This window comes from Stigmatopora argus, chromosome 2 (genome assembly GCF_051989625.1).
Source record: "Stigmatopora argus isolate UIUO_Sarg chromosome 2, RoL_Sarg_1.0, whole genome shotgun sequence".
In the NCBI taxonomy this organism is placed as follows: Eukaryota; Metazoa; Chordata; class Actinopteri; order Syngnathiformes; family Syngnathidae; genus Stigmatopora; species Stigmatopora argus.
In genome coordinates, this window is record NC_135388.1 from 6241832 (window position 1) to 6257220 (window position 15389).

Below are 15389 nucleotides of genomic sequence, written 5' to 3' on the forward strand. Positions count from 1 at the left end.
CTCTGTTCGTCTCCTTAAAGTAAAAAAAAAAATCAATTGATGTTAATGGTGCTCAGATCTAGTGAGGTGTGCACGTGCCGTTCATAAAAGGTTTTATGATGACCACAAAGAAGCACGGCCTATTGAACACAGATTGCCATTATTTCATTCGGGAAAGCACAAGACTATAACTATAACATTTCTCTCACATTTTTTTTTATAATGCATACACGGGCACTCTTTAATAAATGAGATAGAGTCTCTCTCTGTCCAAGAAATCGAGTGACCGTCAAAGTGAGGGCTTCAAAGTACCGTCAATCCATTCATTATTGCGTGGCCAGTTCAAAGCTTGGAAATTCAGAGTCGGCGCGGGTCAGGTAGGTTAATGAGGGAAGTCTTGACAAGTGGGAATATGTTCAAAAAGGATGGATTTACATAAGGAGAAATACAGAAATAATAGGCTGGGTTTGTGGGTATAATGTCAGGCGATGATTAAAATGGATATCTTTCTTGGTAAAAAGAAATAATCCCCTCAAGATATGTAATGTATATGCTGATAAATAATTTCTCAGCATCCTCACTATGACACACGCTGGTACTGCTGTCGCATCATATCCTGCACAGTCTGACAAAAAGCCCTAAAGGAAGACGACTTAGCCTGGGAAATAAAGTCATTGCATGTCTAGCAACTGATGAAGGCATTAAAAATGGCTGTTTATAGCCAATCTAAGCTGACAGGCCTTCTGAGCTTGGTGGATTTTAGGCGTCTAGTGACACAAACACACTAAAATACGCAGTGCAGTAGGAAGAATGCTGGAATATGCATGTTTGGCTATCAGTTCTTCTAAAAATACCTTTAGTTACATCAGAAAATGTGTTGAATTTTGTCATCTAAGTGACAAAGTAGATAAAAATAACACTGTTTATTGATTCTTCTCTTTTTTATCGCTCTGCAGACTTCAAAGATCATACATAATGATATTGTAACGGCGCAATAGAGCAATGCAGAAAAATAAATAAAAAACATTGACTCCACTTAGTAGTGTAAATGACCAAACATGTAAGGGGAGGTTGTTGTTACAAGGTTAAATTTATTACATTCCATCATAACTGTCTTGTAGGTCAATGAAAACAATGTTGCATCGCAGTCATTTTTTTAAAATGACAAACAAGAATAGCAGCATTGTAGAATTTTATTGTTACTCGGCAGACTTATTTATCATATTCACTTATCGCCCAATATAATACACATTTTCATTAGGCTTTTTATCAACTTATCATTTGATATATAATATTACTAACAATTATGTTTACTACTAATACATGAATTACTAATACTAATGAACTAAAACTGATATTTTGGACTATTGTCCATATTTTCATGTACTAGGAGTGTCTTCTTATCATCCGATATTTAATATTACTAACAATTATGTTGAATAATACATGAATTACTAATACTAATGAACTAAAACTGATATTTTGGACTATTGTCCATATTTTTATGTACTAGGAGTGTCTTCTTATCATCTGATATTTAATATTACTAACAATTATGTTGAATAATACATGAATTACTAATACTAATGAACTAAAACTGATATTTTGGACTATTGTCCATATTTTTATGTACTAGGAGTGTCTTCTTATCATCTGATATTTAATATTACTAACAATTATGTTGAAAAATACATGAATTACTAATACTAATGAACTAAAACTGATATTTTGGACTATTGTCCATATTTTTATGTACTATGAGTGTCTTCTTATCATCCGATATTTAATATTACTAACAATTATGTTGAATAATACATGATTTACTAATACTAATGAACTAAAACTGATATTTTGGACTCTTGTCCATATTTTTAGGTAATAGGAGTGTCTTAATGAATAGTTATGGATTCATTTCAAAACAATTAATAACAGTGCAGCAATAGACCAAATCAGATTTTCATTGTTTTTTGTTAAGAATCATGTCTGCAGTGGTTTTATGAACATCTTAAATCCATTTCTTGGGATTTTGAATTTTTGGAAGTGAGCAAAAATAGGATAGAATGATTCACAAAGTTGGTTGGTTTAGCTCACTTTTAATGAAGTCCCAGAAAGAAAAAGGCCAGCACTTGTGAAATGTGTGAGATTAGTGCTATGATAATACACACAAACGGCTACAGGTGCACTGTGAAAAAAATCTAGTCAGCAATGCCGCATAATGGCTGCATCTCAATGTTGCGATTTGAGGATCTGCTAGCATTTTGAGTCCAATCACTCTTTTATTGCTTCCGCACTTTCTGCTGTCTGAGCTGTCAGCCATCAAAATGCAAATTCTGTAATCCGCCGTCTCTGAGGAGACACATCCTCTTTAAGTAGTTGCATATGCAAGGAGACTTTATGGAAGCACTATATAGAAATATACTGCAGGAGTGGTGCAATCACTCATTTCAAAACTTTTGCTATTAATCATTTGGACACCATTTAAATATTTGCTAATATTGGCAAAATCCAATTGGATTTAATTTAAGGCCCTTTGATCGAATTCATATGAAATCAGGACATTTGAAGTTATACTACATGACTTAAAGTGATTTGGATGTTTTTGAAAATGTATACTAGTTGTTATCTCATAGATGACGATGTTGCTCGATGCTTTGTGTTTTGATTCGCTTAACCAACGGGTCAATCCAGAGCTACCAATCAGTCAGTAAAATGAAACATCCAACCATCTACTACTACTACTACATCACATGTGTCAAAGTGGTGGCCCGGGGGCCAAATCTGGCCCGCCGCATCATTTTGTGTGGCCCGGGAAAGTAAATCATGAGTGCTGACTTTCTGTTTTAGGATCAAATTAAAATGAAGAGTATAGATGTATAATACATTTCCTGATTTCCCCGCTTTTAAATCAATAATTGTAATTTTTTAATCATTTTTTTCAGTTTTTAGTTCAAAAATCATTTTGTAAAATCTAAAAATATATTTAAAAAAGCTAAAATAAACATTGTTTTAGATCTATAAAAACGGAATATTCAGGGCTTTTAATCCAGTTCTTTTAATCCATTTATTTAAAAAAATCTAAATATTATATCTAAAATGGTCCGGCCCATGAGAAATCAAGTTGACGTTAAAGCGGCCCGCGAACCCTGTACTACATCCTTCCACTTATTTACAACAGAAAATCCCAGGTGGCACATGAGCTGCCATTTTTTTTACCAGCATGGAAAACAGTAAAATGGGGCCCGAAAAATCATACAAATCACGCCAAATCTGACATACTATTGTAGATTTCGCTCAATAGGCGTTCGATCCAGCAGGAGGCAGTGAACCTTGTCAGGTAACAGAGCTCAGGTTGCTTGGTGTGGGAAAAGGGGGAGGAGTCATAGAGGGAAGGGGCGTTCCTACTTGCAGTCGCTCCCATGTTGCGTAGCGTGGAAATGTGACGTGTGAGGAGCACACTCACACGTTACACTACAGTAGATCGCTAACGTGAGCGTGTTGTTTATCGTGTGCGTGTGTGTGACAGACTTCCAGAGCGGAAAAGTGCCTCCGGCGAAGCCCCCCAACCCCCCACCCCACCGGCCGGCTGTGGCTCCCGGCTGACCTGAGGACTTCACACCGCCAGGTTTGGGACTCCTGGAACTTTCATAGAAAGACGCCCAAAAAAGGACAGAAATAGAAAAAACAACCAAACAAACAAAGTCGTGTCATTTTTGGATTGTGAGCGATGCTCTGGCAGCATGGCCAAGTGGTTCAAGGAGCACCTCGGATTCAAAACTACCAAAGCACCCCCGCCGGCTCCCCCGAAGCCGGACTACCGACACTGCCTCACCGGTGTGCCCTGCGCGCCTGGCTTCCAACCGGTAAGCACTTTCACGCTGAGTCCCGCTCAACCGGACATTCTAGCCGCGTACAAACTCCAAAAAGAGCTGGACTTCGAGGACCCGTACACTCCCGGTGGAAATATCGCCTTCACCGCCAGCTCGCCGGACATCAAGTATGTCTCGCCGAAGCACCGACTCATCAAGGTGGAAACGCCGGACAAGAGCAACCCGGCGCCGGGTTCTGGCGGTGGAAGCGGCGGGGTCGTCGCGATCGTTCCAAGCGTCGCCGTGAACAGCGTGAAATCCCCCACGTCGCCCCCCACGGAGCAGGACAGCAAGGAAAAGGTGAGGGAACTTTTTTTCTTCGTTTTTTTTTGTTTTTGCATGAAATTCAATGAAACTAAACTAACACGCTCGAAGGTGGGTAAAGACGAGTACTATAGTTTTAGCGGTGGTGCGTTCAGGTGCTTCAATTTCGTGCGTTGTTGAGTCGTTTAAATGGGAATTATGTCAACTTTGACAACCGGTGGAACTTGTCACACAGTGTGAGCGGAGACCCACTTCCGACTAATCACTAACCTGTGCGGCAAGATGTGCTAGAGCTAGACGCTCGACGCACACGGCCCACGGCACGTGGAAATAATGCCGTGCCAACTTGTCAAATGTGCTTACTTATCGTTGTTTTTTTTACGATTATCGTTGCGATCAAATCGTCGACTCAAGTATTTTGCGATTTAAGTGAGCCCTTACCAATGTCCCATAAATACATTTTAATTAAACATGTGCTTAATTATTATAGTTTTAAAAACAAGAAAGCACGTGTAATGGCATTTTCCTTATTACTTTTGAGGTGGTGATGGAGTCTTTCTTAGCTGACTGGGAATAGACATAGTTGCACCCAAGATTGGTCGCCAGTCAATCGCAGGGTACATTTTGACTCGCTTCCATTATGATAAATTTGAATCCATAATTTTGCATCCATATGTCTGTTCTATTTTCCTCATACATTTAGCCAGTTATAAAAACTTGAAAGCTATTTTTTTTAACTTGGCCAAAATATATTTTCTGTTTATCTAGAGCAGGGGTCTCCAACTCCGGTCTTGAGGGCCTCTATCCAGTCCGTTTTTCCATGTCTCCCTCCTCTACCACACCTGAATCAAATGATCCACTTATCAACAAGCTGCCCAGGAGCTTGATCACTATCCTGATTACAGTGGTACCTCGACATACGATCGTAATCCGTTCCGAGACTGAGATCGTATGTCGAGCTTTTTGTAACTCGAGCGAACTTTTTCCATTGAAATGAATTGAAAACAAATTAATTCGTTCCAACCCTCTGAAAAAAAACACCAAAAACAGGATATTGGATTGGAAAAAATGTTTTATTTCTTCTAATTCGCCATCTATTGACAAAGTAATAAATAACGAGTGGTTTAATAGTAATAAAATGTGTTTAATAGATTGTGTTGGTGGACATGGAAAACAGACTGGAGTTAGAGTTGGAGACCTCTGGTCTAGAGTCTGTTCCAGCAGCATTTCATACACATATTTACACTTGTATAGAGCTTAAAGCCTTTATTAAACAAAAAATGGGGAATGTGAAAGGAAGTCGAACTGTGTACCAGACACACTCACTGTGGTGTGCCCCCTTTTTTAAAATACATTTTGGACTAATTTTAGTTTATTGCTCGAGGAACACACCACTTGCATACGTGATTTTAAAGCCACACTGCAGGGAGCTGTTGTGTCAGCACAAAGTGAATGTGAAGACAGACAGACAGACAGAATGCCTCTTGGAGCACTTTGTCATGTACTGGCCTCTCAGGAATTCACACACATAACATACAAGCACACACATAATGGACACACGCATACACTTAGAAGAAACCTGAGAAATCCGGTGCTGGCGAGGTTAACGACGCTGTTGTGTGATGACGAGTCTTTTCCGGCTGCGTGGAATGCTTCGACCCGTTTTTGCAGACAACATACGTACTACAACTTGTTTGCATTGTAAACACATGACATGTATGTGTTCATATTCTTATTGTTAATAGGAATTGTACTCAACAGCCCAGATGGTGTGTATGTGTGTCGAAATTAAGACTTCATGGAAAAATGTAATATAATATTAACATCTCCCCGGGCCTGCGTGGGTTTTCTCCGGGCTCCGGTTTCCTCCCACATTCCAAAGACATGCATGGTAGGCTGATTGGACACTCTAAAAGGTATGAGTGTGAGCGTGAATGGTTGTTTGTCTCCTTGTGCCCTGCGATTGGCTGGCCAGCAATTCAGGGTGTCGCCCGATGTGAGCTCGGATTGGCCCCAGCACCCCCCGCGACCCTAGTGAGGATAGATCGGTTCAGAAAATGAGATGAGATAATGTTAATGCGTACCAGGACTGGAGATATGGCAAGGTTTTGATACAGTGCCTGCTTTAGCCTATCCTGAAGACCGTGTGCGGTCGATTGGTCGCCGGTCTTTTGGTCGCGGTCTTTTGGTCGCTCCGACCGCGACAACGGGCGACCAAAAGACCGGCGACCAAAAGACTGGCGACCAAAAGACCGGTGACCAAAAGACCGACGACCAAAAGAACGGTGACAAAACAAGGTAAAACAACATGGTCTACGCATCAATAAAAGCCAACAATTGCGATGAGCAGTTTCACTAAGCCGACGTGTGAGTGTAAGAGTTTGTATGTACATGAGTTGTCCCCTTAGGAAGGGACGTCAGTCGGTCTTAACAAGTTCTCCAACAAAAAACAATAAAAGTCCGGGAAATTTGGAGCTTTTCTTTAGCCTAATAATTACTAGGGCATTAAGTATGACTAAATAGTAATTCATAGTTTGTATTTAGGGAATTTGAGCAACAATTTAAATGGTAATTATCACTTACCTTCCGGGCGACCAAAAGACCGGCGACCTAAAGACCGGCAACCAATCGACCGTGTACCCCTGAAGACTATTTGAGCCTCAGATTATTCATCACTTATGTGTACAGTGTGTAATATATGCAATTATGTTGAGTGATTTGTCCTCACATTGATTTCTTGTTTGTTTTGTTCTGACCAACATGCTGATTCCTATTCCAACGAAGACCGCAAATCCAATAGTTGCTTCGGCTAAAGTCTTATCCAGCAGCTCACAGCTAGTTGTGGCTTTCCAACAAATAACTTAAGAGAGACTAATCACCCAAACTGTCTGAGTTCGTCCTCCACCATTTTATTTTGCCCAGCAGCTCAAAACTGATAAGCCTGCCCTTCTCATTGGCATTCGGACATATCCGGAACGGGAGTCCTTAAAATACCTTCATCGCAGACGAGCAGAGTATGACTGACGTCACAATTGTCCACAAATGGCTGTGCCTGTGAGCCATGTCACATCTGTGTTTAAACATTATTTATTATATACTATACATAAAAAATGTGTGTTTTGCATCATTCGATTCTCCGACAACCATGTTTCACAGAAAATTCATTTATATAAAACCATGCTTTTCCCTTTAAAACGGATTCCACACACTTTCCTCTTAAAAAAGCCATTAAGTACTGAGAAGCTGAGATAGCAATAACATCATATACGGGTCCCTGTGTTGTTTTAAGGGACTGTTAAGGTGATTTGATAGAAAAAAAATGGTGTATTGTATTATATGCAGCTTTATAACACTGATGAGCATCTGTGCTTTGTTTTCCTCTGCATTGCCAACTTGCTCTGGCATGATGAAAACAACTGTTATTGCAATCCAAAGTATATTTCCCATATGCCTGAAGATCAGCCAGCGTGGCAAACTCATAAAACGCACCTTCGTCTGCGGCTCTGTTTTTATCAGTTCTACACTCCGATGTTAAATATGCGGAGCAAACAGGAACCCCCTTGCCCAAAATATCATTTTTCTTCAACCAGTACAGCTGTTCAGGCTGATTATACAGATTACACATCGGCAGTACACACTTATACACACACACACGCACTGCCTTTAACAGACTTGGCTGTTGGTTGTGCGCCGTGCATGCCGAGTAGTCCGCACGATGTGAAATGAGTACTGACAACCTGGTGCGCTTGAGAAGCACAAAGAGATTGGCTTTAAAGGTTTCTCATCAGGTGCTGAGGGTTTGACGCGTGTTATATAGATTGTGAAGTACGATGCTTACTTTAAGTGCTGGTGTGTTTGTATTGATTTTAAGAAAAAGAAAATATTGGACAGTTGTAAGCAAGAAAATGAAAAGAATGGTTACACCATTGGGACAGCAGAATGAGTTTGAATGTTCTTTTTATGTTCAGTTTTAGGTTGAAGGTCATGTGACGGGGTCTTTTTTTTAAAAACACATCAGATCAGGGGTGTCAGACTCGTGTTGGTTCGCGGGCCGCGTTAACTCCGATTTCACGTGGGCCGGACCATTTTAGATATAATATTTGGATTTTTTAAAATAAATTGATTAAAAGAACTGGGTTAAAAGCCCTGAATATTCAGTTTTTTATAGATCTAAAACAATGTTTATTTTAGCTTTTTTTAAATATTTTTAGATTTTACAAAATGATTTTGGAGCTAAAAACAGAAACAAATTGATTAAAAATTGCAATTATTGATTTAAAAGGGGGAAAATCAGGAAATTTAATATACATATATACTCCATTTTAATTTGATCCTAAAACAGAAAGTCGGCACTCATCATTTACTTTCCCGGGCCACACAAAATGATGCGGCGGGCCAGATTTGGCCCCCGGGCCGCCACTTTCACACATGTGCATTAGATGCAAAAGAGAGAAGATAAGCCATGTAAGCTGATCAATACGTCAGTATGTTTGCGTTGGTGCTACATGAGTGGGAAAGTATTATGGCTCCTTTTTCAGTCATTTAATGAGAATGAATGGTATCGTCACCGTATTCTAACATGGTCATTGTTGAGAAATTGAGATACAACATCAAAAATTCTGAGGATGTCTAAAAAAAATTGACATCCTCTTTTTTCACATTGAATTATTCTATATATGCTTGTTTTATACACAAGTAACAATAACACAAACATCACAATGCTAATGTGCTGTTAGTAGCCTAATAAGATATTTTTAGATAGGAAGTGCTAAACCATTTGATACAGATTTAATTTGTTTTGCTGTCACCAGTTATTATTAGTTAATGAGATTGCTTTCAATGCGAACATTGCTTTTGTTGGACTAGTACCACATTGCATGTCACAGTAGCCACTTGACATTAGAAATAAAGCTGTGTAATTCACATAATAACTTTGGAGTATATCCTTCTCTTGAGAAGGCGGTGCTAACTAGGCCTGATGGAGGCTAAAAATACTAATAACACAAAGTGACTCAACTTCTTCCTGCTTGGCTGCATCGATGTTTTAATTACTTGACTGATGAACGCTAATTATATAACTGCTCGGCTGATTAGCAGAATGCCAATAGAAGAATGAAGTGTGATTTACCGTGTTTGTTTTTGCTGATTGGAGAAGGAGGGAAACCACAAATTGCTCACTTTAGAGGAACCCTGATTTTTTTATAAAGTGCAACAGCTTAGAATGTGGTCATAGAAAGTTTAATTTGAGCCAAATGCTTAGGCATTTAAAAAAAAATCCAGGTAAGTAAACTGAGATCGCACTACTGAATTAGATAAAGATGGCAGAAAGAAAAATAAAGTTGACATTGGATTTTTCATCTTCTTTTGAAGAGTTCTATCATTTTAGGATTGTGACATCTTTAAAAAAAAAAAAAAATCTGAATTGGAATGACTTTTTTTGTAAAAAATAACCTATTTCAGTTTTCACTGCTAATAATTTTTGGATTTTAGAGTTTTGTCATTAATTTCTTTATGGATTCCAATTACCTTGTGCACATGCAAGGCTATGATGTTGTGGTGCTGTTGTTTTTTTTATTTTTTTTTTAAATGATGGCAAGCCCTTCATGCTAGACAGCGTTGAGAGCGGTGATCAATTCTCATTCCGCCTCCGAACTCATTAAAGGCCTCATCGGCTAACTCATCACTGCCCTCAACTTTTAGTCAAGGGCGCGGGGAAAGTGACAAAGAGCTGCACTCGGCAAAAAAAAAGGTGTAAACAAAAGGCGGTGGCGCGAAGCGGATGGGATACTGCAGCATCTTCGTGGCCTGCTGTCATTAGTGTGTGTTGCTCCATAGGGAAACAGGCGGCCCCCGTCTAGTACAACCAGCTTGCATAGAAACATCTATAGATAGAAACACATTTTCACAGCGCTCATTCTAGTGGAGCTCCTCCAGTGAACATTTTGTGCTAGGAGAAAACCTGGCTCAGCATTCCCCAAAATCCGTTTTTACCGCTTGTAAAGCTGGCATTTTCCACCTTTTCTGGTGAAACCGCACTGACAAGCAATGAGTAATTTTCTGTTATCTGAGGCAAACAGAATTGAAATGGAGATTTTTAAATGTAAACTCTAAAGGGGGGACATTGAGTAGTCTTCCACTACATTTACACTTCATAAAATCTAGATTCTAAATCAGGGGTGTCAGACTCAGGTTGGTTCGGGGGCCGCGTTAACGTCAACTCGATTTCATGTGGGCCGGACCATTTTAGATAAACTTAGACAGACTTTTTTTTATAAATGGATTAAAAAAACTGGATTAAAATCCCTAGATATTCATTTTTTATAGATCTAAAACAATGTTTATGTTAGCTTTTTAAAAATATATATATTTTTAGATTTTACAAAATGATTTTTGAACTAAAAACACAGAAAAATTGATTAAAAAATTACAATTATTGATTTAAAAGGGGAAAAATCAGGAAATTTAATATACATCTATTCTCTTCATTTTAATTTGATCCTAAAACAGAAAGTCAGCACTCATGATTTACTTTCCCGGGCCACACAAAATCATGCGGCGGGCCGCCACTTTGACACATGTGCTCTAAACGGAGAACTCCAAAATGGAATTCCTGAATCCTGGACACTAAAATAGGGATGCTTGAATTTCCTGTAAAAGCTGGCATTTAGGTTGCAGGGTCAGCCGAGAGAAAACCAACACCCGACATCGACCAGTATTCCATTACAAAAACACATGCTAACTTTAGTTTGCCCTAATACTGCAGTGCCATATAGAAAGACACTTTTTACCCTTTTGCTCTTCTTGGAGTCTGTTCATTTTCTGATTACAGCGTAAGTGTGTTTACCTAAGCTCTCACCTTAGCTCTCCACAATCACTGTCCCCCCTTGCACTCACCTCAGCACCGTGATCTCATCAATATAGCCTGTAAGAGTGCTTCGCTTCAGAAATGGAGGTATACATCGGAGCCCATCATGTTTTTTTAACGGCGTCCATTTAAGAGTGAATGGCAAATTAACTATAATGTGAAGATGCTTAACTTACCGTATAAAGTGCATTCGTACAAACAGTTATTTTAACATGACCAGTTGTAATTAAAAGGAACATGTTAACACGCTTAAATAAAAAAATGTAAGTCCAAACGTTCCTGCCCTCATTTTATTCAACCAAAACACACTAAAAATATCCTTTAAATAATCAGCGACAAATAAGAGCTTTACGAAATTGTTGCCAAACTTAATGCAGCCCAAACTTTGGCAAATCATAGTATACGTGTTTGTTATCAAAAACTAGCAATTCATCTGAGCCCAAGAAATATCAAACAGATACTCATCTCAGGCTAGAGGAACTCAAATTTTGGTAGCTATTCACTGTGTTTTAACCATTTTGGCGTGTTACCTAGCCTATTTGTGAATGCATTTATGCCACTCACGAAACCCAACTATTTTCTTGCAATTTTCCATCACAAATCCTTGAAATCGAAAGCGATTGTAATGTGTTTTTTCCCCCAGTGTGACCCACAGTGTCCCAAATATCCACAGACTTCCTGAGCTATTTGAAGCGTCCCAGGAATTTTTCCAAGTGTCACTTTCTGTTGCTCACATCAATAAGTTAGTCACCCGCTGAAAAAAAACCCCAACGAATCCCATGCCAAACATTCTCTGAAAGCCTCTGAGGTCAACATTTGGGAAAAGAAGGAAATCGCTTTGTTGTCTTGCACCGCCGTCTCTTCCAATTGTGTTTCTTGACGAGCTCGGTCAAACAACCCTACCAGGTCGCAATTAGCCCCCCAAAAGCTGTGCTTTGGAGGTATCATCCATTTTCTTCACTGATAGCACTCATCACCTTTCAGAGTCTTAGCTGTTGGTCGAAATCTCACAACCTGTAATTAAATAGCATGTGAGAAATCTTTCCGTGTATAAAATCTTCACATTTTTGTCTGAATGCCATTTATTCCCATTCTTTAGTTACTTGCAGTGATTTGTTTGTCTTACCCAGCAGGACATCCCCCTGCGTTCTGATTAACAAAGTCGAGCTTAGTGGTAGAGACGTTTTCGGTTTGTTGCTTGTTAAGTATTTGTCTCCTAGATACATATAGGGAATGTCTAGATATGGATGTTGTGATGTGTTGTATCACAATCTCCTTAACGAATCATGATCGTGTTTCCCTGAAACCAAAATGTCAGTATTCCATCATAAATTCCTGGAATTTGAAACCAGTCATTTTGAGTTTCAAGAAATCCAGTGTCTTCCTGTCACTTTGCAGTTTGAGAAAGCCAGCCAATGTCTGCGATTGTTTGCTGTGGCTCACTCACTTCAGGATTTAGGAAGTGCTCCCTTCCTGACAGGAAGTGTTTACGGCTTGGCGACATTCCCTTTTTAACTTGACAAGTCTTTGCTTGCCATGCTCTGCTAAAATATACATCCAACCATGGGTTAAATGTTCGCAGCTGTTCCGGGTGTAGTGAACTCCTGGATGTCGAAAATAGTGACAAATAGCGACTGCCCTGTGGAGTTCGCACGTGCCACTGATAAAGCGGCTTTGTGATTACGGATTGGCAATTGTTGCTTTAAAGCTTCAGAGTCACGTAGCAGTGATTTGAGATGCCGCCCAATTTGAGGGTCGTCCATTGACGGCTGCCCAAGAACATGGCTGAGGTCGAGTTTCAACATTAACTTGTCTTAAACAAATCGGCCGCTTTGTTTACTTTGTTGTGCATCTGTAAATCAGATATTACTAAACTTAGTTTTAGTTCTCTGCATTCAGTCCAATACAAAAAAACTCTTTAGTATGGGTCAGCATCCTTCCATATTAGCCCTTTCCCCCCTTTTTCAGCCCACTCATGCGTTGTCAAAGAAGAAAAAAATCCAAATGAGCATTTTCCTTGAAATTACAGAGCATACAGGATTAACATAGTTTATAACTTTTTACCATTCTGCTGCACCACTATTGTACTGCGGCAATATCGTCAATAAACCTATCACAGGGGGTGGTAAAGGAAGGGAATTGGGTGCTGTCGAGCGTGTCACCAAGTGCTTTATCTTGAATATATATCATATATTAAATGAACTTTTTATATAGCACAACCCAGGGTCTTCACTCTATTCTTTCTCTCTCTCTCTATATATAAAGTTTGCATCTGTATCGAGGTTGACCCAGCTGCACTTCAAATCTCGTATATGGCATAAAATTACAGATTCCACAGTCTGGATATTTATGCAGTTTGTTGTTGCCACTGGAGTCTGGTCAATGATATCACAGCTCTGGAAGCTTTTTTCAATGCAAACTATGCCCTGCTATAAACATGACTGCTGAATTAAAGCTGCCCCACATAGGGAGGAATGCAAAGATCTGAAGTGCCGACGTTGAATCTGTTCCTAATCTCAAAGTGGGAGTGGGGTTGGTAATAAATTTGCTGCATGCATTGCGACACAGATGTGTCGAAGGGAGATGAAACTAATGGCTGCGCATGTTCAACATATAATCTATCCAACAAAACTGCACTCCATGGGCTGAATTGTAACTAAAATAGAAGCGACTTTTTCGAATAAATTACTGACGTAGAGTTTGAAAGCGCCGCGACCTCCTTTTTCATCATGATTCTCCTCTCACTTAAGTCACTGTTTGTTTTGCTCGACAGTCTCATTCACATGTACACACTTTGCTGGTCTGAGATGATTCCTCCATTAGATTAAAGTGAAGAAAATAAATTCATCTTCAAAAAACAACCCATAGTTTCCAGCCAGTAAAACAAACAACTTGATTGAGAAAAACATCTATACGCATTGCAAATACAATAACAAAGAAAAATGATGTAGCCCTCCCTGAAAATGAGTGTTCCAGTTGTGGCATTGTTAAAAATGTATTTCATAAAGTTATATTAAAGTCATCTTGAATTGGAGCTAAAACGAGGTCTTGCCTGCCATCTGCTCAATCTGTCTGGGAGATATTTTAATGCCGCTCATTTGCAAAGGGTGCTGTGATCAATGGTAACTACAATCACTGCTGACAAACACAACAGCACTGAGAGCGGCAACTGCATTGTACCAAATGGCCAAACACTTTGGAAATTGGAATCGGTAGTTTGCAGAGAGACATCTGAAATGAGGTAATAAATCAATCGGTGAAAGTCTAAAAGTGTTGTTTTAAAACTCATACTTTGGGATCTTGGTTAGCACCTGTGTGGATATATTATCCACAAGTGTATACGTGTGTGAGAATATAAATTAGTGATCAGCCCACCATAGTTCTGACTATTCAACTTCAGATTTTGGTAGAACGTATTTTCAAATGATTACGGACTTAAAATAAATCGATGTGGCATCACTGTAGTTTATTGACACGTGTGGTCTCTAGGTCCTCAGGCTTCCGCCAGCGTTCCAAAAATATGGAGGTTAATTTTATCGATGACAAAGACAAGACAAGTGGACAAAATAATGATTTAGCAGTGCTGATTATAATCCTTTCTCTTCCCATTTAACATTAGTTTTCAGTCTGCTTGGATCAGAAAGAGTTATCTTACGAAGACTTTTTGGGACAATTGCACGCTTCCAACTTTGTGGTAAACGTTTGGGAAGGCCCTTTTTTGGTCCAGGATGACTGACCTCACAACGATCTGGGATTGAAAAGTCACACAAACAACTTTTAAGAATCTTGTAGACACTCAAGGCTGTTTTCATTTGAAATGTCAGACATCAATTTTCTACTTTTATAGCATATAGTATTGGCTTGGCTCCCCACTACTTTGCTTGTAAGCTTTCTAATTTAGGGGTTTTAGAAACGTGGCTTTTGTTAAAACAAACAAACAAGAAAAAGAAATGAATTTTTTAATTGATATTTTTGTACCTATAGTTGTAACGATTATGAGGGTCAAAACAGCTGTAAAAAAACTAGCAAAAATGTATTTTCATCTTGTCTTTGCTGCATTGTCTGAAGCGCTCTTGCTGTTTGCTTGTTTTGCATTATGGCAAACAAAACCGCAGTCGTTCCTTGGAAAAAAAATCCTTTGAAAGGCTGTAATGCAATTGAGCTGCTAAGCACTGTGTTGTATCGGGCAATCAGTGGCTGAAATCCCTTGTGGCATGAAACATAAATCACACACGCCAGTCTCTCTCTCTCCATTCGATAGCCTGATGACTTTTCTGCCATTCCCAACGGGGCTTCAACCTTGACGAGCTGCACTCACTCCCTGCTGCAGTCTCCACGGAATAAATGTCACACTCCCGTCAGTGCAATTTGAAGCCTGTCTTAGATTCTGTCTGGTTAACACACAATTTATAACA

At 39.3% G+C, this 15389-nt stretch overlaps 1 protein-coding gene across 5 annotated transcripts in view; it reads left to right on the plus strand.

The window, feature by feature from the left end:
- The first annotated feature begins 3388 nt into the window (after positions 1-3388).
- The window catches only part of shf (Src homology 2 domain containing F), a 66764-nt gene continuing 54763 nt past the window's right edge, over positions 3389-15389 (plus strand). For 2 of the 5 annotated variants that reach the window (XM_077623041.1, XM_077623049.1), the window contains exon 1: positions 3390-4145. In XM_077623041.1, the coding sequence (XP_077479167.1) occupies positions 3717-4145 (429 nt within the window). In that variant the 5' untranslated portion in view covers positions 3390-3716. Of the gene's footprint in view, positions 4146-15389 lie in introns of all 5 variants that reach the window. The other 3 variants (XM_077623057.1, XM_077623066.1, XM_077623076.1) reach the window with 2 other exon arrangements.